This window comes from Scyliorhinus torazame, chromosome 8 (assembly GCF_047496885.1).
Source record: "Scyliorhinus torazame isolate Kashiwa2021f chromosome 8, sScyTor2.1, whole genome shotgun sequence".
NCBI lineage: Eukaryota > Metazoa > Chordata > Chondrichthyes > Carcharhiniformes > Scyliorhinidae > Scyliorhinus > Scyliorhinus torazame.
Window position 1 is genome coordinate 179,901,828 of NC_092714.1, and position 27,468 is coordinate 179,929,295.

The 27,468-nt window shown below is 47.0% G+C and overlaps 1 protein-coding gene across 1 annotated transcript; it reads left to right on the plus strand.

The window, feature by feature from the left end:
- Positions 1 to 16,525: 16,525 nt before the first annotated feature.
- LOC140428288 (acyl-coenzyme A diphosphatase NUDT19-like) lies at positions 16,526 to 25,394 on the plus strand. Its single transcript, XM_072514593.1, has 3 exons — positions 16,526 to 16,592; positions 16,791 to 17,055; positions 24,144 to 25,394. The coding sequence occupies exon 3, from the start codon at positions 24,148 to 24,150 to the stop codon at positions 25,306 to 25,308; it is 1,161 nt and encodes a 386-aa protein (XP_072370694.1). The 5' UTR covers positions 16,526 to 16,592; positions 16,791 to 17,055; positions 24,144 to 24,147; the 3' UTR covers positions 25,309 to 25,394.
- The last annotated feature ends 2,074 nt before the right edge of the window (positions 25,395 to 27,468 follow it).

Genomic DNA, 27,468 nt, shown 5'->3' on the forward strand with positions numbered 1-27,468 from the left:
AAACCCAGTGGTGGCGGCAACATTAAGTATCTGGGGGCAATGGAGGCGACAGAGAGGTGTGTTGGGAGCCTTGGTGGGGTCCCCAATTAGGAACAAGCATAGGTTTGCCCCAGGGAGGCTGGATGGAGGATTTCAGAGCTGGCACCAGTTGGGAATCAGGAGAGTGGGAGATTTATTTATAGACGGGACGTTTGCGAGCTTGGGAGCGCTTGAGGAAAAGTATAAGCTGCCCCGGGGAAATTTCTTTAGGTATATGCAGGTGAGGGCGTTCACAAGACAACAGGTGAGGGAATTTCCGCTGCTCCCGACACAGGAGATCCAGGATAGAGTACTTTCGGGGGTGTGGGTCGGGGAGGGCAAGGTGTCAGAGATATACCGGGAGATGAGAGAAGAGGGGAAGGAGCTGGTGGGCGAACTGATGGGAAAATGGGAAGAAGAGCTCGGGGAGGAGATTGAGGAGGGTTTATGGGCTGATGCCCTAAGCAGGGTAAATTCCTCTTCCTCGTGTGCCAGGCTTAGCCTGATCCAATTTAAGGTGCTGCATAGAGCACACATAACGGGAGCAAGGTTGAGCAGGTTCTTCGGAGTGGAGGACAAGTGTGGGAGGTGCGGCGGAAGCCTGGCAAACCACACACATATGTTTTGGATGTGCCCAGCACTGGAGGGGTATTGGAGGGGAGTGACGGGAGTGATCTCGAAGGTGGTGAAGGTCCGGGTCAAACCAGGCTGGGGGTTAGCTTTATTTGGAGTTGCGGATGAGCCGGGAGTGCAGGAGGCGAAAGGGGCCGATGTCGTGGCCTTTGCGTCCCTAGTAGCCCGGCGTAGGATTTTACTCATGTGGAAGGAAGCGAAACCCCCCCGGACTGGAGGCCTGGATAAACGATATGGCGGGGTTCATAAAACTGGAGCAGATTAAGTTTGCGCTGAGAGGATCGGCTCAAGGGTTCACCAGGCGGTGGCAACTGTTCCTCGACTACCTAGCGGAACGTTAGAGGGAAGATAGATGACCAGCAGCAGCAACCCGGGGGGGGGGGGCGGTAAGATGTTTGGGTTCTGGGAGGGGGAGGGGGATGGGGGGGGGGGGGAGTTTCATTTTATGTTATTTGGTTAGTTTACCATGTTAGTTAGTTACTCAATGTTAGATTGTAGTTATCATGTTACTTGTACTTTTAATTTCTCTTTTGTTTGATTTGTAAGGGGAAAAAATTGTGATTGAAAAACTTTAATAAAATATATTTTAAAAAAAAATCTTGTAGCTAGTGTGTCTGTCCTTTGGTGCCAATTATTCCCTTTATAATTGTCACAATGTGTGACTCCCTCATTTTTTTCCAAAAATCGAATATTAGGACAAGACACACTTCCCAATAATGAACCAGTGCGAGCCGTCTCGCAGACTGTGCAATTTACCATCCAAATATTTCAGGATGTAAATAGCATGTGGTTGGCAACCTAAAGGTTACCTAAAACAAAACAACTTTTTGAACTGAAAGTGCCAAAATGAGGTGCATATGGGCCGGGACGGGTAAGAGTTGGATGGAGTCCCCGGGTAGGACGGCTACCAATGCTGTGTCTCCCCTACCCGAGCGTAGTTAACCAGAGGGGGGTTCCCAGGCAGGGCGGGTCCCAAGCCTTTCTCCACTGCCTGAGCAACCGACAAGAACGGGCAAAAATGTAGTCATCGTGGTGGGGCTGCCGTAGTGGTTCTTTCCTTCGAACCAGAAGGGCAGTTACGAACGGGCGTCTGGTTCCTTAACCAGTCTCTGCAAACAAGTCCTCAGAGGTTTCGGCCGAATAGGCGTGGGGCAGAGAGAAAAAATTCTCCTGTCGGACATACAACATTTAACAAATGTGCAAACAACATAAAACATTCTGCAGGTTCCATCAGAAAGGACAACACTTCTCCCAAGCGGTTCCTTTTAAAACATCATCTGGACACCTCAGTTCTCGGTTGCGAACAGGGTCGCAAAGGGGCTCTCGGCTTGGGAGTCAGACCCAAGGTCGTCCTCTTCTCCCGGGTGCCACACTCTTCAGTGTATTAGTGCTGAAAGGGCTGCGTGGTGTGAGGTGAGGTTGCTCTCATCGTTGCGGACGAGTCGGAACGAGTTATCTCAGTGCCAGTAATTGGTGTCTAGTTGTGTGGGGACAAAATCGGGGTCGTCAGTGTGGTTCAGTGGTCGGTGTTGGCTTTATTTAGGAAAGTGATCATGAAGGGATCACTTGGATCGTAGTCGGAATCGCTGGGTGTGGGTCCTGTTGCATGGGGATAGTAGGGAGGCGTGCTGTGGCTATCGTCCGAGTCACAGTCGCTGTCTCTGCTGCTGCAGTCTGTGGGCGTTCCGGGGCGGAGTGTATATTTCGGGGGTGGAGTCGAGGTCGAGTCCGTGGATGGGCTGAACGTGTTGGGGGATGGTAGGGTTACGTTGGCTGTGGGCGGGGTGTGGTGTGCTGCGTCAAGCATGTCGTGGTGTGTGTGGTTCGATTGTGTTCCATATGCCTTCAGCTGGTTTATATGAAACCACGCAGTCTTACCATTGGGGTACTTTATTTTATAAACGGAAGGGCTTACTTTATCCGTAATGGAATACGGACCCGAGTATATTGGTGACAGGAATGTGCTGGGGTTATATACAGAGAGCATCACTTGCTGTCCGATACTGTACTCAGTCGCATGCACTGTCTTGTCGAAACAAGCCTTGCTCTGTTTCTTTCTGGTGCCCAATTTTACTGCAGCTGCTAGCTGAGCCGTTTTAACATTTTCCACTAATTGTTCTACTGCTTTCTCGTGTGTGAGGGCCGTCACTTCGGGGCTGGTCAAGTCTAAACCTAACAAATATTCTGTGCCTTTCATGGGGCGTCCGGTCATGAGGGTGTGTGGGGTGTAACCTGTGGAAGTAGAAATTGTGTTACGTATAAACATCAGCGCAAAAGGGAGAACTGAGTCCCAAGTGGTGTTGTTCTGCTGGACCATTTTTCTGAGGGTGGATTTTAGGGTCCGATTCATGCGCTCCATGAAACCACTCGACTGTGGGTGGTATGCTATGTGGAATTTTTGGGTGATGCCAAATATCGTGAGGACGCTCTGCATGACACATCCTGTAAAATGGGAGCCTTGATCTGATTCAATGCTGCGGGGAGTCCCCATCTTGTAAAGATGTGGTGGGTCAAAATCTTGGCTGTGGTTTTTGCAGTGTTTGTGCGGGCTGGGAATGCTTCCACTCATTTTGTAAATGTGTCAATTACCACAAGTACATATTTATAGCCATTCCGACAAGGGGGCAATGGTCCTATAAAGTCGATTTGGTGGTTAGTCCAGGGGCCATTAACGGGACGGGTGTGGCTGAGTTGGGCCTTTTTGGCATATCTGTCCGGATTATTCTGGGCGCAGATAAGACAATTTTCTATGTAATGGTTTACATCCTCCTTTAAATTCGGCCAGCAACAAAGCTGCTTGAGATGGGCTGTAGTGGGATCGATTCCCTGACGTCCATGACCGTCATGGAACAAACAAATCAGTTGATTCCTGTCCTGTTCAGGAACCACATAAAGGGTGTCTTTTAACACCACACCGTCATGTGTGGTCAGTGCATTTCTAAATCTCTCATAGGGAGCTGGATAGTTTCCCTTTACAATCTCCTTGAGATTGGTGTCCTGCTTCTGGGCCTCCACTAGATCCTCGATCTTTGTCTGTGAGACCTGAACTGCAATCACTGGTGCGCTTTCGGGGGGTGTCCAAAAATATCCGTGTCTGGAACCTGCTTTAGCCAGTGCGTCGGCTTTCACATTTCCAGGGGGGGAGGAACGATGGTGACTGCAGACTTTGATTATCCCATAGGTCCTGTTCTGGGCTTTTTCTAAAATATGACGGAGCAATGGGGCTGAGGGGAGGGGTTTCCCGTCTGCGGAAACAAATCCTCTTGCTTTCCACAGGGGCAGAAATTCCGTGAGGCTGTTGCAGACATAGAGGCTGTCCGAGTATATGTCTGCTGGGCTGGGGAAGGAATCTGGGTGTTCCACTATATATGCGATGGCCACGAGCTCTGCTGCCTGCGCGCCTAAGTGTCCGGGTAGCTTTAACGATATTTCCTCAAGGGCGCGTCCCTGCGCATCCTCGACATAGATACCGCAACCTGTTATGCGCTTCCCATCCAAGACTGTGGAAGATCCATCCACATAGATCTTTATGGGCTCACACGTGTCCATGTGCTGGGGGCTCTGGGTTGAACTACCTATCTTTCTAGGGGGTGTTTTCGCAATAAAGGGGCCTGTGTTGTGGTGTGGAGAGATAATTTCGCATTCATGGGGCGTTCCGGGGTATTGTAAGTTGTCGGCTAAATAGGTGTGTGACTTTGTCCTTTTAACAGTGATGTCCCGTCCCTGCAAGAGAAGGGTCCATCTAGCTGCTCTAATCTGGCTTACTGTACCGTCCTTGAGTCGTCCGTCCAGTAAACGTTGGGTGCGGGTGTGTTCGGTGAGAATTGTGATGGGGTTCAGTCTGGTAATGTACGAAAAATACTGGACTGCCCAGAATACTGCGAGCAGGTGCCTCTCACAGGCTGAAAATCCCTGCTCCACAGCATCGAAAAGTCTGGAGGCGTAAGCTATGGGCTAACTGGTCGTGCCGTTCCTGCAGGAGCACGGCCGAAAGGGTGCGGTCTGTGGTCGCCACCTCTATGGCGTAAGGGGAAAGCGGGTCTGGAACTTGTAGTGCGGGGGCTGCTATGAGTGCCTGTTTTAAAGAGTCCACAGCATCCGTATGCTGCGGAAGCCATTCCCAGGGGGCTCCCTTCTTTAGGAGGTCTGAGAGGGGTGCTGCCTTGCTGGCGAAACCGTCAATGTGGTTTCGGCAGCAGCCAACCAGTCCTAAAAACGACCGGAGGGCTGAAACGTTCTGGGGAAGGGGCAATTTAGCAATCGAGTCAATCCTTTTATGCTCGATCTCGCGTTTACCGTGTGTGATAATTGTTCCCAAATATATCACTTAATCTTCCAAAATCTGGGCCTTTTTTGGGGTTGACTTTACAACCAATTGAGTATAATAGTTCCAGGAGTTTGGACAGAAGCACAATGTGCTCTGCCTTGGTGTCTGTCTGCAGTGGTATGTCGCCTACATACTGTACCAGACATTCGGGGCGAGAAAATTTGGCTAAACCATTTGCCAGCTGTTGGTGGAAAATGGAGGGGGAGTTGTGGAATCCTTGTGGCAGGCATGTCCACGTGTACTGCTGTGTTTTAAAGGTGAAGGCAAATTTGTACTGGCACGCCTTTGCCAATGGAATGGACCAGAATTCATTACTGACATCCAAAACCATAAAGAATCGGGAATTGAGCATGTTCTTGGGACTTGTTGCTACCGTGGGGGCTGCTGCGGGGGTGACTTTGTTGAGTTCCCGGTAATCGATGGTCAGTCGCCATGATCCACCGGGCTTTCTCACTGGCCAAATCGGGGCATTATTAGTGGAGGCTACTGATCTAAGTACGCCCTGCTCTAATAAGCTTTCGATTACCTTGGAGATTTCTCCCTCTGCCTCTTGGGGAAATCCGTACTGTTTCTGGGGTCTAGGGTCAGGTCCTGTTATTTGTACGGAGCCAGTCATCCGTCCACAGTCGTGCTTGTGGGTCGCGAATGCTGCCCTGTTGTTTTGCAGAACTGCCCTAACTGCTTGTCCGTACTAAGCGCGATCGGGTTGAACCAAAATTCGCCTAATGCGCTAATTTTGTTCATGTATTCTCCTATGTTGAGCGTTGCGGGGCTCTTGCGGATTTTGCCATCTTCCAGACACACTGGTTGACTGGATCGAATGAAAGATTATGGGAATTCATGAAATCGATTCCCTGAATGTGTTCTGCTGTGTGGGGCAGGTCAACTAAAACTACGGGGTGCTTGGTGGTGATGGTGCCGATTTGAATGGGTACAGGGGCTGTGATGTGTCCCTGCTGTGAGTGGCCTGTAAAACCGCTGAGGGTGATAGTGGCTGTAGTGGGCCACGTGTCTTTTTGAAACAGGGTGGAGGAATTTATTGTGGTGCGGGACCCTCCTGTGTCCCAGAGAAATTCGATGGGCTGTCCCCGAATTTTTGCTGCAACTACCGGTCGTCCGGACCTATCCCAAAGGGTGTCGCAGACCCAACTGGGGAGCCCGTACACTGTCAGTCCATTCCGGTCAAGTCCATCTGATCTGAACGGGCGCCAACGCTATGAATGGGCTCTGTCTTGTTCTTACTCAGAGTGCCCGTCTGCTGGGCTCTCTGTGGCTTTTTAGGGGCATTGCACTCTCTTGCGAAGTGTTCCAACTGTCCGCAGTTGTAACACTCTTGTGACTTGGGTGGGGGGCGGTTCTTTCCCTCATTCACCCATGCGGGGTCGTGGTGTGTTGTCTTTACTGTCTGCATATCTGCGCCGGCCTGCTTTTCCTCAGTATTCTTAACAGCGGGTTTGCTCTGTATAGATTGCTCCCAAGTGCGGGACAATCTTTTCACTACCCACTTCTCGTTATGGGCCTCCTCTGAGGGATCATAACTCGCGCAGGCTTTCTGTCCTGTTTCTGTGGCATGGGAGATAAGGGTGCGGCTCAATTTGGCCATGTTGTCTGGGGACAAATAGGCACGGTCTAAGTCTCCAAAGACTGCTGCAAAGTGAATCCACAGGCGTCCAGCGAACGCTGTGGGGTGCTCGGATTTCTTTTGCCTACATTTGTTGAGGCCATCTACGAGGTCACCCCGGTTATACCCGATCGCATCCAGGATCACGGTATGCATTTCTGCAAGGGTGCCTCCTCCTACATTCTGTGGGTCGGGAACGGCTGCTGCTACTGACGGATCTAAACTTAAAACGGTGAGCTTTACATGCTCTCGCTCATCCAGGCCGTACATGGTCGCCTGATGCTTGACTGTGGCAAATAAATGGTGGGGGTCTGAGGTGGGGAGGAATGGTGTGATCTTATCGCACGCGTCCCGTAATTGGGTCACTGTTAAGGGGGTGTAGTATAGAAATTCTGCATCGTCCAATGTGGCTGTGCGGTGGGTGGTTACAGGGTTCATTGGAGCTTGAACTATCTGCTGTGTGGGGGGTTGGGGCGCTTTTCTCTTTTGTGGCTTTCCCTGCGCACATATTCCCTGAACATATCTCTGCGCTGTTTCATTCAACTCTTCCCAATCAGGGCCGTCTTCCTGATCTAATCTTTCTCCAAAGGTTTCCTGAAAACCTTTTTGAACAGAAAGCAGCGATTGCATCTCTGCAATCTGCTTCCGGCACTTTGCGTGGTCTAATGTGCTATGTCTTTGTTCTGTGGTGGCAGCATGGAGTGCTCTTAATGCTGCCTTGAGGTCACTACACTGTTTTTGTCATGCCTCTACCTGTTTTTCCGTTTCTTCTCGTACCAGGACTGCACGTTGCGTGCCCTGATAGGCCTTTTCGTATTGAGACTGGAAGCTGCTTAAGTGCGGCAGACAAGACTGGTGAGCCCTTTTGGTGTCATCCCCCTCGACATCTTTTGCTGCCAATTTCCTTCTCAAGTCTAAATTCTCCTTTTCTACCTCGCTTACATCGACCATACTCATCTGATGTATGCCTTCTACTCCTTTCCGGAGCGTCCGAACGACCTCCTCTGTGCCTCGCAATTGTGCCAAGCAGGACACGATTGCCATCGGCTTGCGAGCTTTCCCTAAGCTCTTTTTGTGGATCTCGCTCAGGTTCTCCCACCAAGTAAGTATGTCCTATACTCCCGGGACCTGATTCCTCATTATCACAGAAATCATTCCAAAGGGGCCATCCTTTCCCTTTGTGATATTTCCTGATCTCTTCCTCCCAAATGGGACATTGTCCCACTCTACTGCTGCTGGTCGCTGCGACCGCAAATTCCTCAGGGTTCATTAGGCGCTGCATGCCTGCATTGCCATCTTTCCTATCCGAATGCTTCTTTTAAATTTGGGACAGGGGAGCTAAGGCGGTGCTGTAAATACGGGTACGGCTTTCGCTACTTTCCCATATACAAACTTCCGACAGTTTTGACGCAACAGAAATCTATCAGTTTTACCTTATAGCCCTGTTAGTTACGCATGCATACACACACTTTTGAATTATGACTATTGATCAGAACTGCTTGAACACTTGTGGTTTTCTGTTTCCAATTGGATCTCTAATTCAAATTCTTGGGTTCTCCCGGAGTGGTTTTCCACTTCTAGATCGGGTCCCGTCAGGATGTCGCCAAATAATGTTGCTAACTTTTGCCTTAGTTTAATTGCTCTGTTTTATCACCTTTGCTCTTGAGTCACCAGGTATCTTTCTGATACCGCCACGTGGTTCAAGTCCAAGTAATGATCAATAATCCAATACACCGGTTAGTAAGATTTAAATCAAAGCACATTTATCATACACAGTAATCACTACTCATGCATAAATTCTACGTCTAAGCTACTTCTACGACTAACAGGCCAATACTTAACTCGTAACTGGCCCACCAGGTCAGAGAAACGAATGGCCTTTCGTTCGGGTTCTGAGCCTGCAGGATTCGAAGTTGGTTCAGTTGGTAGCTAGGAGCGCATATCTCATAGCGAGCGTTAAAGTAAGACTTACTAGATTTCAGCGATGGCTGGACCGGTCACTGTCAAGGGTTGGTTCACGTTGCTGAGTGACTCGGTCAAGAAGAACGATTTGAACTTGGACTCTATTCTTATAGTCCCCAGGGGCTTCCCGCCTTTCAGGGCGGACCCTGTACCTGGTTCCAAGTGATTGGACTTTGTCCCAATCACTTGGTTCGATTTTCTCCAATGCTGGAGCGATTCCTTGATCGATGGGCGGTCTTGAGGTGATCGTTCACCTCCCTTTGTGTAGGCTTCTGCTGGCGCCGACGAGTCTAGGTTGGCTTTATGTATCTAAATGTTGTTCATTGTTCCCGGGGATTGCTCATTAATATGCAAATGGCTGGTGTTTTGTTATGCTGATGGTTACTGGTATCGATCTTGTCTGGCCTTCCCAGAGGTGAATACACAGTCAACCTGCAGCTGCTCGTTTGTGTCCTGTTGGCTGACTTTCCCATCAGCCTTTGCCGTTCGCCATTTTAAACCGGGAGTTAGCCATTCTAAATCGGGAGTTAGCCATTTTAACTGGCTACAGTGGTTCAGTGTTAAATTAATATCTTTTGTAAGAGTACCCAATTCTTTTTATTTCTAATTAATGGGCAATTTAGCGTGTCCAATTCACCTACCAGGCACATTTTTGGGTTGTGAGGGTGAGACCCACGCAGACACAGGAAGAATGTACAAACTCCACACGGACAGTGACCCGGGGCCGGGATTGAACCCGGGTCCTTGGCACCGTGAGGCAGTAGTGCTAAGCACTACGCCATCGTGCTGTCCTGGTTCAGTGTTAAATATTGCTTTATAAGATCGTAGTTAACCAACATCACTAAAACCGATTTGCTTATTTATTATCACTATGGGAGTAGTGGTACCGTTTCTCAAAATAAGACTTTAAACTGCCCTCTTCTGTGAAAAAAAGGAATACATAGCATTTTTTGAGCAAGAGCAGTACAGTTCTTCCCAGTCCTAACTAGCATTTTATCCTTCAACTAACATAACTAAAATAGATCATCTGATTGCTGTAATAAGTCTCTTTTCCACAAAATAATCGGAGGAGTCTCAGGCACAGAATGATCGTTTATTGACCAATATTTTGGGAGAGAACAATGTCAGAGGAGGGCCTCTGGATCTGACTCTGCCCCACACAAGAAATCAAGTAGCATTGATACAGTGTAGGTCATAGATACTGTTTACATTTGAACATTATCTGGTTCAAACTTTACATTAAACAAGTTGCATGTGTGCACCTAGGCAGAGTGAATATTATCTACTTTCATCTACCCTTTGTCTTTCTATGGATTCCTCCCCAACCTCCTTTCTTGGTGTTTGACCCAACAAGTGTTCTGGTCCTTATGTCGAGTTAGGAAAACATGTTGTTAACCTTTTTCATGGGTGGCGCAGTGGTCAGCACTGCTGCCTCACAGCCCTGAGGATCCGGATTTGATTCCGGCTCATTCTCCCCATGTCAGCATGGGCCTCACCCCCATAATCCAAAGATGTGCAGGGTAGGTGAATTGGCCACACTAAATTGCACCTCAAATGGAAAAAAAATAATTGGGTACTCTAAATTTAAAAAAAAAACATCTTTATGCTGACTCCTTAAGTGGCTTAAGAATAAGTTGTTATGGTCACTGAGAGCCAGTTAGACTGAAAACATGTATTGACCCATTATCTTGACTCTGCGCAGGCAGTGCTATTTCAGCATTCGTTTAACATTGTTCAGGACCCGGGCAGGACCCGCGTAGTGGTTAGCGTTGCTGCCTCACGGCGCCGAGGTCCCAGGTTCGATCCCGGCTCTGGGTCACTGTCCGTGTGGAGTTTGCACATTCTCCCCTTGTTTGCGTGGGTTTTGCCCCCACAACCCAAAGATGTGCAGGTTAGGTGGATTGGCTATGCTAAATTGCCCCTTAATTGGAAAAAATTAATTGGGTACTCTAAATTAAAAAAATAAATAAAAATTTAAAAATACATTGTTCGGGACCATTTTGTCAAATCAGCATATTAATTACTTGACATCTTTGTGAAATTATCCTTTTTTAGTCAACTATATTGCACTGCATTAGAAAGTCCAAAAGTCCCAAAGAATAATTGTTGACTGCCCTAATGAATTGTTGTTAATAAACCCTATTCATTTGTCCCCCCATAACCATCCCCTTTTTGCTCTTAGTCAAACCCAAATGCCAATTGTTTCCTTTATTCCCCGCCACTATTGAAGTTAACCTGGTATCTGGCTTTGGTTCGTAAAGGCAGGTGTTCAGACCAAATGTATTATACATTCCCTTAGTACAGGCACTTGATCTCTTACCTTGTTACCCCACGTGCGAAGCCTAATTGCGCATTGCCATTTCTTGTGTTTCTTCCTAGTCTGGAGGATGAGATATGTTAGGTCTAAAATCAATATAATTTGCATTAAAACTAGGACGCAGGAGATAATGCAAATCCATGGGTTTATTTGTATGTTTGAGCATCAATTCAACAGATCCTACCACAATGTATAGGAATCTATTCGTTCCATCTCGTTTGTTAAAGCCTTGGTCCATTGTTGGAGTGTATAGTATGGTCTGTACACTTGTTGGGTTTGCATCCAAATTCCGATCAGGTGCTCTGGTAGTGGTGGGATTGAATGAGAGAAGTGATTCAAGTATTATGTTGGGTTATATATTGTTGTTCATTGTTACGCAAGGGAGATATTAAGAAATTGGGTCCAAAAATGAGACCCCAATGTAGCAGGCAACTTAGGGGTTAAACAGACTGAGGGGAAAACACCTGCTAGCACAGAGTCAGAGGGTTATGCCCACACCTGGCCAAGTTGTATTGTCCCAGTCAGACTTTAACTCGTTAGTGGGGATACACAGCATACCCCAGATCCATTGTTCTTCGGGGCACACCTGTTTGATCAGCTATTAGCCCATTACAGAGTCTGATGGCCTCTTTGTCTGTCAATGTAACGTTAGTTGCATATCAATAGCATGGCTCTGTTCTTTTATATAAACGGGAGTGGGCAATCAAACCGCTGATGGGTACAAGCCTGGAAACCCCAGCAGAGAAGCTTTGTTTGAGGGCTGGGTGGAGGGGCGGAGCTTAAAGAGAGTAAGAGAAAGAATGCTAATCATGAATGTTATAGAGGAGAAGGCTTTGGAAATCGACCGAGAGAGGTCCTGAAAATTACAGAGAAAAAGGCTTTGGAAATTGTCCAAGAGAGGTCATGAATGTTGCCGAGGCAGGCTTTGGAAAAGGGTTCAAGACGAATGTCCCTAACAGAAGAAAAATTGCTTCCTACATTGTCTTTGCCTGTCTGTGTAATGGAACAAGAGCTCCATGTTTATTTTGAAATGATGTTTACTGAGTACTAGTCTGTTAAGTTTAAGAAACTACATGTAATCTGCTTTTGTTAGGGTTGAAATTTAAAAGTTTAAATATTGTTTTCTTTTCCTTTAGTAAAGTTTGTTTATAAAATAACCACACCCTATTTCTAGATACTCCTGGAACAAATTGATATTTCTGCACCATCTTAAAACTTTCAAAGTTATGGCTCCTGATTCAATCTCTTAGCCTCTGTTGAGAGCTGACTGGGCATCCGTAACTATCATGATACATTTACATCCGTTAATTCCCTGAGCTGGCATCCAGTCAACCAATGATGTGTTAAATAGATTTTCATTTGTAAACAATAGTGGAACTATTCCCTCGTGAATTTGCCCCAGTTTTTTTCAGTTTTGATTATGGTCAAGCGCCCATAATCCATAGGTGCTACAGCCATCACTCTTATTTGCATCATCTGAACTAATTTTCCTTATTATAATTAATTTATTAACAATGACTGAGTGACTTCATATTGGAGGGGCCAAGTTTTAAATTATTTGTGTCTTTCTAAAAATAAATTTAAGAGTACCCCAATTCGTTTTATCCAATTAAGGGGCAATTTATCGTGGCCAATCCACCTACCCTGCACATCTCTTTGGGTTGTGAGGGTGAGACACACATAAACACGGGGAGAATGTGCAAACTCCACACAGACTGTGACCTGGGGCTAGGATTGAACTTGGCGCCGTGAGGGCAGCAGTGCTAATCACTGCGCCACTGTGCCGCTCTTAGCACTATCTGTTTTTATTGTTTGCAAGAGTTTGTTGTGCACAATTGGAGGCTATGTTTCCTACAGTACAACAGTGACTGCACTTCAAAAAATGTTTCATTCGCAAAAAGTATCAATTAAATGTAAATCTTTCATGGAATTTTGGTCTCGCAATTTAGAATTTGTGAATAAGGTTTTTTTAATTCTTTCACAGGATGTGGACATTACTGGCTAGGCCAACATTTTTATTGGCACAGCAGATGGTAAGTACCAGGCTGCCCAAATCCCAAATAGAAATGTGATGAGCTGCCAGAGCAATGTTGCAATTTGTGTATTATGAGGAGTTTTCTGGAGTTAAGATAAAAAACTCAACTGTGAAGATTTTGTGTGTTAAAATTAAACAGTAACATAAAGAAAAAACATTTAAAAACACAAGAACGCCTTTACACAGTTAATAGTATTTTTCAAACATTTCTGAAAATATTTTGGCTTAAATAAATTCAGAGCTAAACCCCCTTTGGATGGTGTTAGGATCCCAGATAAGAAACCAAATATATGGAATTTGTAAAACTGTGAGGAAAGAATACTTCACCCCAGGAATGATTACACTGACCACTGATCTTTTATGTTAAAACAAACTTTAAAGAACCAATCATATTAGCAATACAGTAACAGCTTTAAGTTAAACGTTCAGACAGTTCTCAAATAAGAGGAAAAACCTTTGACTTACTCCCTCCGCCTACTACTATATATACATTCCAATTAAATAAACCAATATAGTTCAAAGATCACTTATAAATAAAGTTAATACTTGGTTTACTTGCTTTCCTCTGTACAAAGACCTCAGAGAGAACCTTCCAGGAGCCAACTGAAGCCCTGTCATCAGACTAAAATCCTGTAACAAACTGCAAAACACAGAGACTTGGCTCCACCCCTTAATTACATCATAGGGCATTTTTCGGTCTCCTCCCACTAAGATGCCCCATTAACTGTTTATCCAGGACTAAGGGCCATCTTTCATATAGTATCTACACCCCAGAGATCTTCCAAAATCAAAACAAAACAATGTTCCGTTAGCCACCTATCTGTAAACAAGTGGTTAAAATCAACGATCACCTCACTTTTACAACTCCTTAATCACAGCATTAGCAGATATATCTTGCTAAGTGTGTTTCTCTTAGTTTGGCTCTGAAGATGGTGGCCAATATGGTTGCTTTAGTGAGGGCCACGAAGACTCCAGCACGAGTTTTAAGGATACAAAGTAATAACATTTATTTACAATAACATATATACATAGCAGTAGCAGTAACTTCCCTTGCTACATACTCCTTCCTGCTGGTTCCTGAACTGGCCAGCTTTATTTATACTAGGAGTTTACTAATAGTTTCTCCGCCCCCCTCATTGGGGAAGCTCATACTCCCACAGGGTTGTGGGATTGTCATTAGTCCCCAGCCAATGGTAAGTAGGCAGGTTATAACAGCTGCCTTCCTTAATTCTAATTACGTTATGCTCTGGAGTCGCCAGGTATCTCTCGATACCGCCACAAGGTTCAAAACCGAATACTGATCAAAGACTCTATACACCAGTTAGTTAGTTCAAACTCAATGCTCATTTATTTACACACACAGTCAAATATACTCATGCATAAAACTCTACAGACTAAACTATCACTACTGCTAAAAGCCTATACTTAGCTTCGGGCACCCACTCAGTCAGAGGAACAATGGCCGTTGTTCGGTTCTGAGGCTGCTGGGGTTGAACTGGTATGGAATAACAGCTAAGAGCGGCTGTCTGGTAGCGTGCGTTGACCTTGGACTTACTTGTTCTGATGCAGCTTTGGCAGGTCTCTCCTTGGCGAGAGCCGGAGCCAAGAGAGCGATTCTCTCTTGGGGGATCCTTCTTATATCCAAAAGGGGCTTTGCGCGCTTTTGGGCGGGCCTTGAACTTGGCCCCAATTAATTGGGCCGTTTCCCAATCGTTCCTATCGATTTCCTCCAATAAAGGGGTGGGTGCCCTGATGGCTGGGCATGTCCTAGGTGGCCGTTGGCCTGCTTTGTTCTGGTCTCCTCTGGCGCCGGGGTGTCTGCCTTGGTATCGTTTACTCTTTTGTCCCCGGGGATGGCTTGTCTGGGAGCTGCGGCCCCAATCAACAGACAAACCCTGCACCTGCTTGCTTTCTCAGTGTAGTCCATTTTCCCTGCAATCTTTGCAAAGTGTCCATTTTGTAATCGGGAAGTGGCCATCCCAGATGGCTACATATACTGTTGCTTATATCTTAAACCAGGGCTTTAAATAACATTACTGCAATAAATATAACATATAACAATTTCCTACATTCATCACAATGGCAACAGTCCTTATATATTTTCTAATCTATAAAATTCGAGCAATGTTTCATACAATGTCCTGCTGCTCTCAGGGTGATCTCTGAGCATGATAGCAAATTGCTGTTCAAAGGTCTCGCTTCAACACACACTCTGTCTTGTATGAGATCTCACAGCCACCCCCCAACTCAAACTTCAATGTTTCTTTAAATATGTTTATTCCCCTTTGATCTTATTGTTTGCTACAATCCTGTGGAAGTTCATTTTCCCAGATTTGATCAACCTTTTTTTTACTTTATGGCTACTGTATTTGAAAATATATGTGTACAATTTTGACTCATCTATTTAAAATCTTCCAATTGCAATGTTTCTTTTGAAATACAACAGCCCACTTTCTTTGCCTTATGTAAATTTCTATTCAAGCTTTCCTGGCTCTTGCCTTCACACCTCCTCTGATGTTTGATTGCAGTCTATCAGTCTCCAATTCATTTAAACCCCACAATCTTGTCTCCCACTATATGACAATGATATTGCAAAAATAAATTGCCCTTGCGAAGGTAGTGGTGAGTTGCCTTCTTGAACTGCTGCAGTCCACGTGGTGACGGTACACCCACAGTGCTTTTAGGGAGTTCCAGGATTTTGACCCAGTGACAGTAAAGGAATGGTGATATAATGTTCACCGGGGCAAAATCTCATGAAGGGTGAAATTGTGTACACTGAATGTGTGCCTACGCAGAGACTGCACAATGCTTGCTTTCTACGGGGAACGACCTAGGGAAGGTGAGAGTTTGACATTCTAAATCACAGGTGAGCGAGGGTTTGGGGCGACGAACCAGGATTCGGTGATGTATACATTTGTGCGGATGAACAAATTCACGACGTCACGACGTGCAGGTGCAGGGAGGGATCGTAAACGATAGCAGTTGACTGTAGTTCCAAGTCAGGGTGGTGTGTGACTTGAAGGCGGTGGTGTTACCCGTGCACCTGCTGCCCTTGTCCTTCCAGGTGACAGAGGACGTGGTTCAGAAGCTACTGTTGAATGGTGAGCTGCTGTGAGTTTAGAATTAGAGGCTATCATGGGGGGGTAATAGTAATGATTTAGGTTTAGATATTAGGCTGGAAATACACTAGTTTATCGTAGTTAACAAAGAAAATAATTGAAACATAAGGACCAAAGGTGTTTGGTGTGTATACCTGCAAAGATATATCGAAGACTCTAGATCATGAGAGCACTCAGAGCGCCTGCGCCACATACAATAAGCACAAACGCAAAAGCAGAAGTGCTGAAGGCGCGACGCAGTCGCAGAAGGGCTGGAGATTCAGACGCGGAAGGGCTGGAGGTACGGACGGGTGCTGCGCAGACGCAGAAGGGCTGGAGATACGGACGGGTGCTGCGCAGACGCAGAAGGGCTGGAGGTACGGACGGGTGCTGCGCAGACGGGCTGGGGATGCGGAAGGGCTTGAGACGCAGACGCAAAAGTGTTGGAGGCGCGGAAGGGCTGGAGGTGGGACGGGTATTGCGCAGACGCAGAAGGGCTGGAGGCGCGGACGGGTGTTATTGCGCAGACGCAGAAGGGTTGTTGGCGTATGAGGGTGAGGTTGTGGATAAGGTGGTTGAAGGTGCGGATTTGGGATCAATTGCACTAATGACCATTTCTAGATTATTTTTGAAGCATTTTATCCGTACGACAAGCCAAATACAATTAACTTTTTTTAAAACTTGGTCTATAATTTTGGTATGTAGCTATATTATACATCAGTGCCACACCGTTGGTATACCTTGAGACATTAACTTTCTTCTTGTTTAAATCCTTCCAGTTAAATACACAAGTACAGGAATGAACAGAAATCTCTGATTAAGAATTGGGAAAAATGAAGCCATTGTTTTCCGTCCCTGCCACAAACTGTTCCTGCGCCATTAAATCTACCCGTCTCCCAGGAACCTGTTTGATCCAGACTGTTTGCAACCTTGATGTCAAAGTTTTACATGCGAGCTGAGCTTTTGACCATGTATCTACATTGAGACCACCTATTTCCACCTCTATAACATCAAACTCTGCATTACTCCCAGTACCACTCGCAAGTGAGTATAAAAATAGAATAAATGTGTGGCTGAAGGGATGGTGCAAGTGAAAGGTCTTTAGGGCCGGTTTTGGGGAAGTTGGGACCTGTACGAGCTGGATGGGTTGAACGTGAACAGGGCATGGACGTACTTACCTGCCACTGCTACTGGGCAGTGTTTAACCTAACTAGGCAGGTGTGAGAACCAGGAGGTAGTATTCAAGAGAAACGCAAAGGTGCACAAATAATTGGGATAGGTAGCATTAGAGTAGGAAATAAGATATTAAGTGTGGTCAAAGTAAGAAGGTATGAAACAAAGTCAAAATTAGGATTACAGCACATGTAAATGATGCGTAGAATGTGGTAAATAAGGTCTGTAAACTGCAGGCTTGTAAAAATAAAGTGGAGAAAAAACAATTGGCTGTAAGAGAGACGAGACTGGATACTGTTGCATCTTTAAACTAACAGTACAAAATAAGTAGATTGCTGTAGTCTGTGGCTTTGATGCAAGATTAACAGAGTTTTATTTAATAGGTGTTAACTGTACAAGATTTGGTACTAGACTCCCAAAAGCCCACGAAGTAGCCAATGATGTCACACATGTCACGTGACTTGGTTAAAAAAAATACATTACACACAACTATGATAACCCACATATATAAACATCCCTACCCCTTCTAAGGTCCAACACAAGTAATAACTGGTATTGTAACATAGCCATTTACATCTGTATACAAGTGTAGGCATCATATTATTACATTGTACTAACACAGGCAATACGATAAGACGATCAGGTGGGCCTCTATTCCTTGTTGGTTGCCTGTGCACTTCTGGGACTCGACCGTAGATGTATTTTCAGGTTTTTCAGCAGATGTCTCTACCCTGGAAGGTGTTAGAGTCTCTTTTTCCAAGGAAAGACCATTGATGGATACTTTTGATGCTGTTTCTTCTTCTGTAGATGGAACAAGAAGTTACACAGTCAGATGCAATGCAGACCGTTACCTCTTGAGGTAGTCCTGGCACTGGCAGACTAACGCGTGTTGACAATAATTGATGCGCACAATGTCTCCACACGTGTTCGTCTGTTGATTGCACTGTGTAGGATATTGGACCAGTCTGAGCAAATGCTGTCGCAGGGTCCCACTTCTCACTAATAATAGTGATCGCTTATTGTCACAAGTAGGCTTCAATGAAATTACTGTGAGAAGCCCCTAGTCGCCACATTCTGGCACCTGTTGGGGAGGCCGGTACGCAAATTGAACCCACGCTGCTGGCCTTGTTCTGCATTACAAGGAGCTGTTTAGCCCACTGTGCTAAACCAGCCCACTAGTGGTATAGCTGGACAGTAACACTTGTTCTCCTTGTTGAAACAAAAGTTTCCTTGAGTTACTTTCTCATCTCAAGATCTGTGACTATTGGTTTTGGTCTCCTTTGGCAAGAGTAAATCAAAGGTAATTCTCAGTTTCCTATTCATCAACAGAAAAGCTGATGAATGTTGTGCAATTACATGTGTCGCATTCTGGTATGTTGCTAAAATCATGTTCACACGGCGATGTAGTGAGCCTTGGTCCTTAGAAGCTTTCATTGCACACTTCAAGGACTGGACAAATCTTTCAACGAAACCATTCATGGGCAGCACGGTAGCCTTGTGGATAGCACAATTGCTTCACAGCTCCAGGGTCCCAGGTTCGATTCCAGCTTGGGTACTGTCTGTGCGGAGTCTGCACATCCTCCCCGTGTGTGCGTGGGTTTCCTCCGGGTGCTCCGGTTTCCTCCCACAGCCCAAAGATGTGCAGGTTAGGTGGATTGGCCATGATAAATTGCCCTTAGTGTCCAAAATTGCCCTTAGTGTTGGGTGGGGTTACTGGGTTATGGGGATAGGGTGGCGGTGTTGACCTTGGGTAGGGTGCTCTTTCCAAGAGCCGGTGCAGACTCGATGGGCCGAATGGCCTCCTTCTGCACTGCAAATTCTAGGTGGAAAGGTGGTGACTTAATGGGTGCAATTTAATGGCCACATTGCAATTAGGCGTGAGCACAACAAGGCCATTAAATCGTGGGAGATGCCAAAATCGAGAAACCCGCCGCATGTCAATCTGTTTGCAATATAACCGGCACGTTCCCATTCGTGAAATCAGAATCCTGCCGTAGCATAGCGAGAAATCAATAATCACCTCTTAAGCCCTATCTCCATACAAAATGGAAGCAGCCCTAATTTCTAACGGCCTCTCCGGCAAATGGTCACGCGGGTGCTGAGGTACGAGGTTTGGGGACCGGTAAGCAGGGCCCCTTGCTGTGTCAGATGGCAGGGGAGGGTGGGGAGACTGGAGAGTCGCGAGGTGGAAGACACAGCAGGTTGCCAGTTGCACACCCTCACCCAATTCCTTACAGATATTATTGGGGATGGTCGATTTTTTGGACCCCACGGAGCTTTCCCTAGTTGTGCTGCTGGCAGGTCAGACTGCCAGACGCCGGAGGAAGCAGCGTCAACAGAGGCTCAAGAAGGCGGCCCATGTGCAGGGCCCCACCCTACACATTGGGGACCCAGCCACCCATCAGGCCAGAGAGGGACCCAGAGGGGGAGGTCCACGACAACCCACAGTACACAGGTGTCGTTGGTCTTTCGAGCAGATGACGGACAGCGCGTGCCGCAGGAGGCTCCTCCTCAACAAGGAGATGGTGCAGCACCTGTGCCATGTCCTCGTGGACATGGCACCATGTAGAGGGGGAGGACCGACTCCCAGTGGCTAGCAAGGTTACCGTAGCCCTGAACGTTTACACTTCAGGATCATTGCAGGCCTCAAGCGGGTACTTGTGTGGCATCTCACAAGCTACAGCCCACACGTGCAACTGTGAAGTCATAGATGCCCTGTTTGCCCGGACAAAAAACTATATAAGCTATGATATGGAGCAGACCCAACAAGATGCCTGGGCAGCAGGATTATCCAACATTGATGGAAAGGCCCAGGTGCAGGAGGTAATCGATGGCACACATGTTGCCTTGCACACACTGGGCCGTCTGGGAGTGCCCGCCATCAAAAGGAAGGGGTTCCACTCTCTAAACATCCAGCTCGTGTGCGACCACCACATGAACATCCTGGGGCAGTCAGACACCCCCAGCCTCTTAGAGGATCACCCCAGGTTGGCTCTTGGGGAATAAGGGTACCCGCTGAAGACGTGGCTCAGTACGGAGGCCGGTGGCTGATGTGGAGACCCGAGACAACAAGGTCCATGTGGCCACCCGGTCTGTCATTGAGCGGTGCATTGAACTCGTCAAAATGCTATTCCGGTGCCTCGACCGCTCTAGGGTTGCACTGCAATGCATCCCGCAGATAGTCGCCTGCATTGTGGTGGTCTGCTGCGTCCTCCACAACAGAGTTCAGCGCTTTGGAAGGTGGAGGAATCGGTGGTGGATCATGTGGACCGCTTGGTCACGTTGGAGACCGAAATGGTGCTCATGGCGGAGAGTCAGAAGCAGCTGAGAGAGAAGGCGCAGGACCTGGAGAATCGCTCCAGGAGGCAGAATCTCCGGATTGTGGGGCTGCCTGAAGGGATTGAAGGAACGCAGGCCACAAAGGAACGCGGGCCGGGGGGGGGGGGGGGGCAGTGTTGGGGGGGCAGTCGGGGGGGAGGGGAGGGGGGGGGGGGGGCAGCCGTGTGCGATGGTGGTGCAGTTGCATAATTTTCTGGATAAAGTGAAGATTCTATGGTGGGTGAAGGAGATGAGAGAATGTACCTGGGAAGGAAACGTGGTGCGTATCTACCAGGGCTTGGGTGCGGAGTTGGCCAAGCGGCGGGCTGGGTTTAATTTGGTCAAAGCGTCCCTCTGCAATAAAGGAATGAAGTTCGGCGTGTTTTATATCTGCTCGTTCTGATTCCAACTTGGTTGATTACGAGGAACGCTCGGGGATTAAATGGCCCCGATTAAGAGGCCGCGCGTTTTCGTTCATTTAAGGAATTTGAAGGCTGACATGGTGTTTCTTCAGGAGACTCATTTGAAGGTGGGGGACCAGACGAGATTGAGGAAGGGCTGGGTAGGGTAGGTATTCCATTCGGGGTTGGATATGAAGACACGAGGGGTGGCAATGTTGAGTAATAAGAGAGTGGCTTTTGAGGTGGGGAGTATAGTGACAGACCCTGGGGGTAGATTTGTGATGGTGAGGGGGAGGTTGGAGGGTGCACCCATGGTGCTGGTGAATGTGTACGCCCCAAATTGTAATGATATTGAGTTTTTGAGGTGGGTTTTGGCAAGGGGGAGTCCCCAGCGGCCGCAGTGGAGAGTGGATGTGGGGTTATTGGCGGATGAGGAAGTTTGCAAAAAGATATGGGTTGGTTACCCCGAACTACGTAGAGCAGAATAAGTTGGGGGATGTGCTGAAGGCAGTGGTAAGGTGGGAGTTTATCTCGATCTGGGCCACATAAGAGAGGATTGAGAGATTGAAGTTGGTGGAGACCAGTCTGAGGGTTAACCGGAGGTACTTGGCTGTACCTGAAGAAGCGCTGTTGAAGGAGCTACAGAATCTCCAGATCGAGTTTGGATTAGTTTCCACTGGAAAAGAGGTGGGACACCTGCGCAGGGCCAGAGGGGCAGTCTTTGAATTTGTGGAGAAAGCCAGCAGGATGCTCGTGCATCAGCTGAGGAGGCAAGTGGCAGCGAGGGAAATTGGACGGATGAAAGTGGGCGGCACGGTAGCACAGTGGTTAGCACTGTTGCTTCACAGTGCCAGGGTTTCCGGTTCGATCCCTGGCTTGGGTCACTGTCTGCGGAGTCTGCACATTCTCCCTGCACATTTGAGTATAGGAATAGGGATGTTTTATAATTGTATAGGGCACTGGTGAGGCCACATCTGGAGTATTGTGTGCAGTTTTGGTGTCCTTATGAATGAATGAAATGAAAATCGCTTATTGTCACAAGTAGGCTTCAAATGAAGTTACTGTGAAAAGCCCCTAGTCGCCACATTCCGGCGCCTGTACGGGGAGGCTGGAACGGGAATTGAACCGTGCTGCTGGCCTGCCTTGGTCTGCTTTCAAAGCCAGCGATTTAGCCGTGTGCTAAACCAGCCCCTGGGTCCTTATCTGAAAAAGGGATACCAGTCCTTATCTGAAAAAGGATGTTCTTGCTATGGAGGGAGTGCAGCGTAGGTTTACCAGGCTGATCCCTGGATGGCAAGACTATCATTTGAGGAGAGACTTAATCAGTTACGATTATATTCATTGGAGTTTAGAAGAGTGAGAGGGGCTCTCATAGAAATGTATAAAATTCTAACAGGATTAGACAGGGTAGATTCAAAAAGAACATTCCCAATGGTGGGAAAGTCCAGATCTAAGGATTGTAGTTCGAGGATAATTTTACTTAAGAATGCAGGGACCTTCATCTCTTACGATATTTTGTTGGCTAAAATATAATAATGGAACCTCGCTGAATATTATTTCCAGTTCTCTGAGTCTTCATTAAAAGAGCCCATCAAGCCAAAATGTCCTGCAGTTTTCAGTGTTGGAATGCTCTTCCCCTTGGCTTAATTCAGTGGTCTAGTTAATTCAAGATGTATTACCAATTTGAAACAGCTTTCACTCAACAGCTTTAACTTGCATGAAAGTCATGGGGCAAGATTCTCAGTTTCCCAACGGCAATTTCGTAATCGGCAATCCGTCAAAGAATCCATTTTTACGACCGGATCTGGGGCGGTGCCCCTTTTACGCAGATTGCGCATGCTCCACCCCCCTCCGAAAGGGCGTAATCGTGGCGTGTGGAGCACACCGCTGGGACGGCCTCAGGACGTCACCTGAAGGCCCGTCCCCGATGCTCCGTCCCCGATAGGCCGAGTTCACGACCACGCCGTTCACTCATGGAACCCAGCGTGGCAGCTGCGGACTGTGTCCAGCGCCGCCAGTCGAGTGGGAGCTGTGCTGCTGGCCGGGGGGGCTTCCGCGAGGGCTGGGAGGACTGGTGGGGGGAGGCCAGAGGGTGACTAGGGGGTGTTCAGGGGCAATTTAGCGTGGCCAATCCACCTACCCTGCACATCTTTGGGTTGTGGGGGCGAAATCCACGCAAACACATGGGGAGAATGTGCAAACTCCACACGGACAGTGACCTAGAGCCGTGATCGAACCTGGGTCCTCGGCGCCGTGAGGCAGCAGGGCTAACCCTCTGCGCCACCGTGCTGCCAGTACAAACAAAATTAAATGCTGTAGCATGTGGCTTTGATGCAAGATTAACAGAGTTTTATTGAATAGGTCTTCCCTGTACAAAGTTTGGTACTAGACTCCCCAAAAGCCCCCAAAGTATCCAATGATGGCACACATGTCATGTAATTCGATTCTTAAGGAGACATTGCACACAAAAACAATGACCCACATACATAACCGGTATTAAATATTCTTGGTAACAAAATGTTCAGGAAAGATGGGAGGAGGGGTGGCAGTACTGATTAACGAGAACATTATGTCCTGGGGGCAAGGTCAGAATCTTTTTGACGAGAGCTAAGAAATATAGACATACCATTATAACACTCTGTGCATTCTATAGGCTCCAACTAGTCGGAAAGATGGCGATGAACAAATTTTCAAAAATATTATAGGAAAGTGCAAGATTTATAGAGTAGTTATAATGGAGGGGTTCTTTAATTATCCTAATATAGACTAGGCTAGTAATAATGTAAGGCCAGAATGGGGCAAAAACCTAGAGCATGTTCAGAATGGATTCTGATGAAAGCTCATCATCCTGAAACGTTAACTCTCTTTCTCCTCCCACATATTGACTAGCTGGATTTTTCCAGTTTTTTCAGTTTTTATTTCAGATTTCCAGCATCCACAGTATTTATATTTGCACCTTGTTTGGGCTGTGTTTCTGGGGAGCTTGTGGAGTTGAGATCACTAAATCGTATAAAGTTGATGAGGGACACCTTTAGTGGGACTGGTGGGTGTCCACTTGTGTATTATCATGGCTCCTTTCCCCCCATTTCTGGTAAACCTGGTGCACTTGCAAGGTCTACAGAACGCTGGTTTGCCAATTCATGCATGAGGGTTCTGAATTGCTGGATTCATCAGGGCAGTGGGGCTGCTGATGAGCTGGAATTTCAGCAATAACTAATGATATCTTATCCTTTCTCGCAGCAAGATGAATAGGGACTTAAGATATTGGAAGGAAGCAGCTACAGTGATCTTGGCTGCAGGTGTCCGAAATAACTTTGTGAATACAAGTGCCACCAGTACACAAACCTGTCGGCCTCCAATTTCGGTGCCTAAACGAGAGAGAACTTTGACTCATTCAAGGTTGGAGACGGCTTTGTTTGATTATACCGTGCTTATGTTACAGCGGAGTGCAAAAAGCAGCTTCATGCCAAACGCTTGGGTATTTCCGGGTGGTACAGTCGACCCTTCTGACTTTTCCAGTGAGTGGATCCAGATATTCCAGCCATTGTGTGAGCCACCCAACTTTAAAATAGGTACGGTCAGGCAACCTCCGAAGAGACCTCCAATTCTTGCAATGGACAGGAGAAAGTTGGGATCTGAAATCCCTGGAGAGGTAGCTTTCCGTATTTGTGCTATTCGGGAAACATTTGAAGAATCAGGGATTCTACTTGTGAAACCAAATGCCCCTGATAAATGTTTGAAAAGCCAAGAGGCCTTACAGTATGATCAAAAAGAACTTGCAATTTGGAGGCCACTTCTACAGAAAAATGCAGAAAATTTTATGAAACTGTGCAGAGAGCTAGACTGTATACCAAATATCTGGGCATTGAAGGAGTGGAGTAATTGGCTAACCCCCACTTACCCGAAGGGAAAGAGGTTTGATACTGTGTTCTTCATCTGTTGTTTGCAAGAGATTCCTTTTACATTGCATGATGACCGTGAAACCATCCAACACAACTGGATGTCTCCCCTTGATTTTATTGAGGGCTACAATTCAGGGAAATTCTATGTCCCTCCCCCACAGTGGCATGAGCTGGGCAGGCTCTGCCGATTACCCTATCTCCAAGAACTGCAGCGATTCAGCCAAGATCGTGCTTTGGATGGCTGCGAGCGATGGTTTCCAATCCGTCTAGTTGCTTCTGATGGCTTCGCAACTCTGTACCCTGGGGATGAACTTTATCCAGAGGATCCAGATTACACAGGGGAAAGGGAGATGGACATCTGTTCTTCGAAAACGTTGGAACAATTGCGGCTGGAGGTTACCAGGCTGCACCGAATAGAATTGCGAGATCGGCATGCTATTGCGCTGTATGTAAATATTGAGCCTCCATACAAACATGTCCACCCACTAACCATGAACACATAACTCAGTGGACATCTGTAAATTGTCTGATTACTATGCAAAAAAAATTGTCTGAAATAAATAACTGATTATTCTTGAAAATTATCAAATTTATTTATTGAATTATTTTTCAAATCGAACAGTGAGGGTCAGAAAATGTAAAAAGCAAAACACGCACACTTGGCAAGACCAGTGTACAACAGTTCCAAAATTTGCAGCTATTAACTCTGCGAAAACATTCAAATAGCTCCAATGTGGTATGTGAAACATGGAGCATCCAAAGAAGCAAACTTCCTCAATATCAAATGGGCTGAGGAATATTCAGTAGAAGATACTCACAGGTATCTGGAGGCAGTGACAGGGAAGGATAAAGGGTAGTAGTAATAATTAACTATTGTTCTGATAGCTCATTCCAACATCAAATGACAAGTAAAATAGATCAAATGATCTCAGCCAGGTTGTTACCCTGTATCTTGAACTAATGGGCAAACAAAATCAGCCAGTGTGTCGAGCTCAAAATTTATATAAAGGGAAGATGAATTTCTACATTAAAAGGCAAAAAAGTTTCCTTATTGTCACTGTTTTTGAGCCAGCATTCTGACTATCCAGGCTGTTGTTTCGGCAAGTTCCAGCAGTTTTACTATTTGGTTGTAGTTGACCATGTGAATCCTGTGCCTCATGAAGCAGACAACACCAGGGCTATGTAAAAGTGCATTTGGTTATATAGTGCAGGGAAGGGATAGACACGGGTTACAAATGGACAAGCATGGGGACTTCCGGTGGCGGCCATGGTGTGAGTGGTCGCACACAGGGTGGCTGCTGCTTGAAAGCGTAGAAAAGAGTTCTTTTTACCTGAAATCGGGTGTACCTTTGACAGAAAAGTGTAACTTTTCGGAGAAGTTCCCCCAGGAGTGGCATGTCTGCTGGTTATCAAACCCAGCAGAAGAATGTGAAGTATCTGGCTAAGGAGTTGGAAGAGATCTGTAGTGCAGCAGCTAGTGGACAGATGGCGGAGGGGGATGGGTCAGTGCAGAGCCTCAGGTGGAACAGTTGATGGCCTTCATCGAGGAAGAGTTCCATTAGCAGAGGAAGGAGAATCAGGTGGATCGATCGAAGGGGCTGTGGCACCCCTGAAGGGCTCAATGGAGAGAGTGGAAAAATGTCTGGAGGCTCAGGGGTCGCAGATCCAAGATATTGAGAGGACAATCCCTGAACACAGCGATAGAGTGGTGATACTGGAGACGGAGGTGGGGCTCTTAGGAGACTTTTGCAAGACGAGACTAGAGGTGGAGGAACAGGAAAACAGGTCGAGGAGGCAGAATCTGCGAATAGTTGACCTGTCTGAAGGAGTGGAAGGTGTGAGTGCCACGAGATACGTTTCGAGGATGCTGGCGGGGCTGGTGGTGAAGGGGCTGCTGGGCAAGGCCCCTGAGGTGGACAGAGCGCACCTGTCTCTGAGGCAGAAGCCAAGAGCTGGGGAGCCGCCGTGGGCGGTGATTGTGAGACTTCACAAGTTTGTGGAGAAAGAGAAAATCTTGCAACGGGCCAGCGAGAAGCGGAACTGTGAATGGGACGGGAACGAGGTCCGAATATGCCAGGACATTGGAGCTGAACTGGCAAAGTGGCGTGCAGGGATCACCAGGGCCAACGCGACGTTATATCGACAGAAGATCAAATTTGGGGTGCTCTACCTGGCGAAACTATGGGTGACTTATGAAGCCCGGGAATATTTTGTGACCTCCGAAGCAGCCAATGACTTCATCACGGAGCACAAACTGGTGGAGAATTGAATAATTTTGGGAACGGATGTGCTGGCACTCTGGAGTAATGGAGAATACTGGTAGAGTGAGGGTTGGAGGGAGGTTTTTTTTTCTTCCGATGTGGAGTAGCTTTCTTTTTTCTGTTGGGTTGGCAAGGGGTAGCAGGGATGAAAAGTTTGTAAGGGTACGACTATCCCCCACCCCGTCCTGCTGCCTGTGGCTGTGATGAGTTATTTTTGTTTGTCTTTGGGGGAGGTGACCTGTGGTTCATGATGAGTCTTTGTTGGGGGGGGGGGGGGGGGGGGAGGGGGAGATCCACGGGGAGCCTTTTTCACAGAACAAAGATGGGAGGAGGAATGGCGGTCAGTAGGAGGAGCCTTTTGGCAGGAGTTGCCACACTGACAGGTAATGCTTGGGAACATAA

Bases quoted from the DNA above. Each gene is read 5' to 3' on its own strand.
- LOC140428288 (XM_072514593.1), top strand. From the start codon at position 24,148: ATGAATAGGGACTTAAGATATTGGAAGGAAGCAGCTACAGTGATCTTG.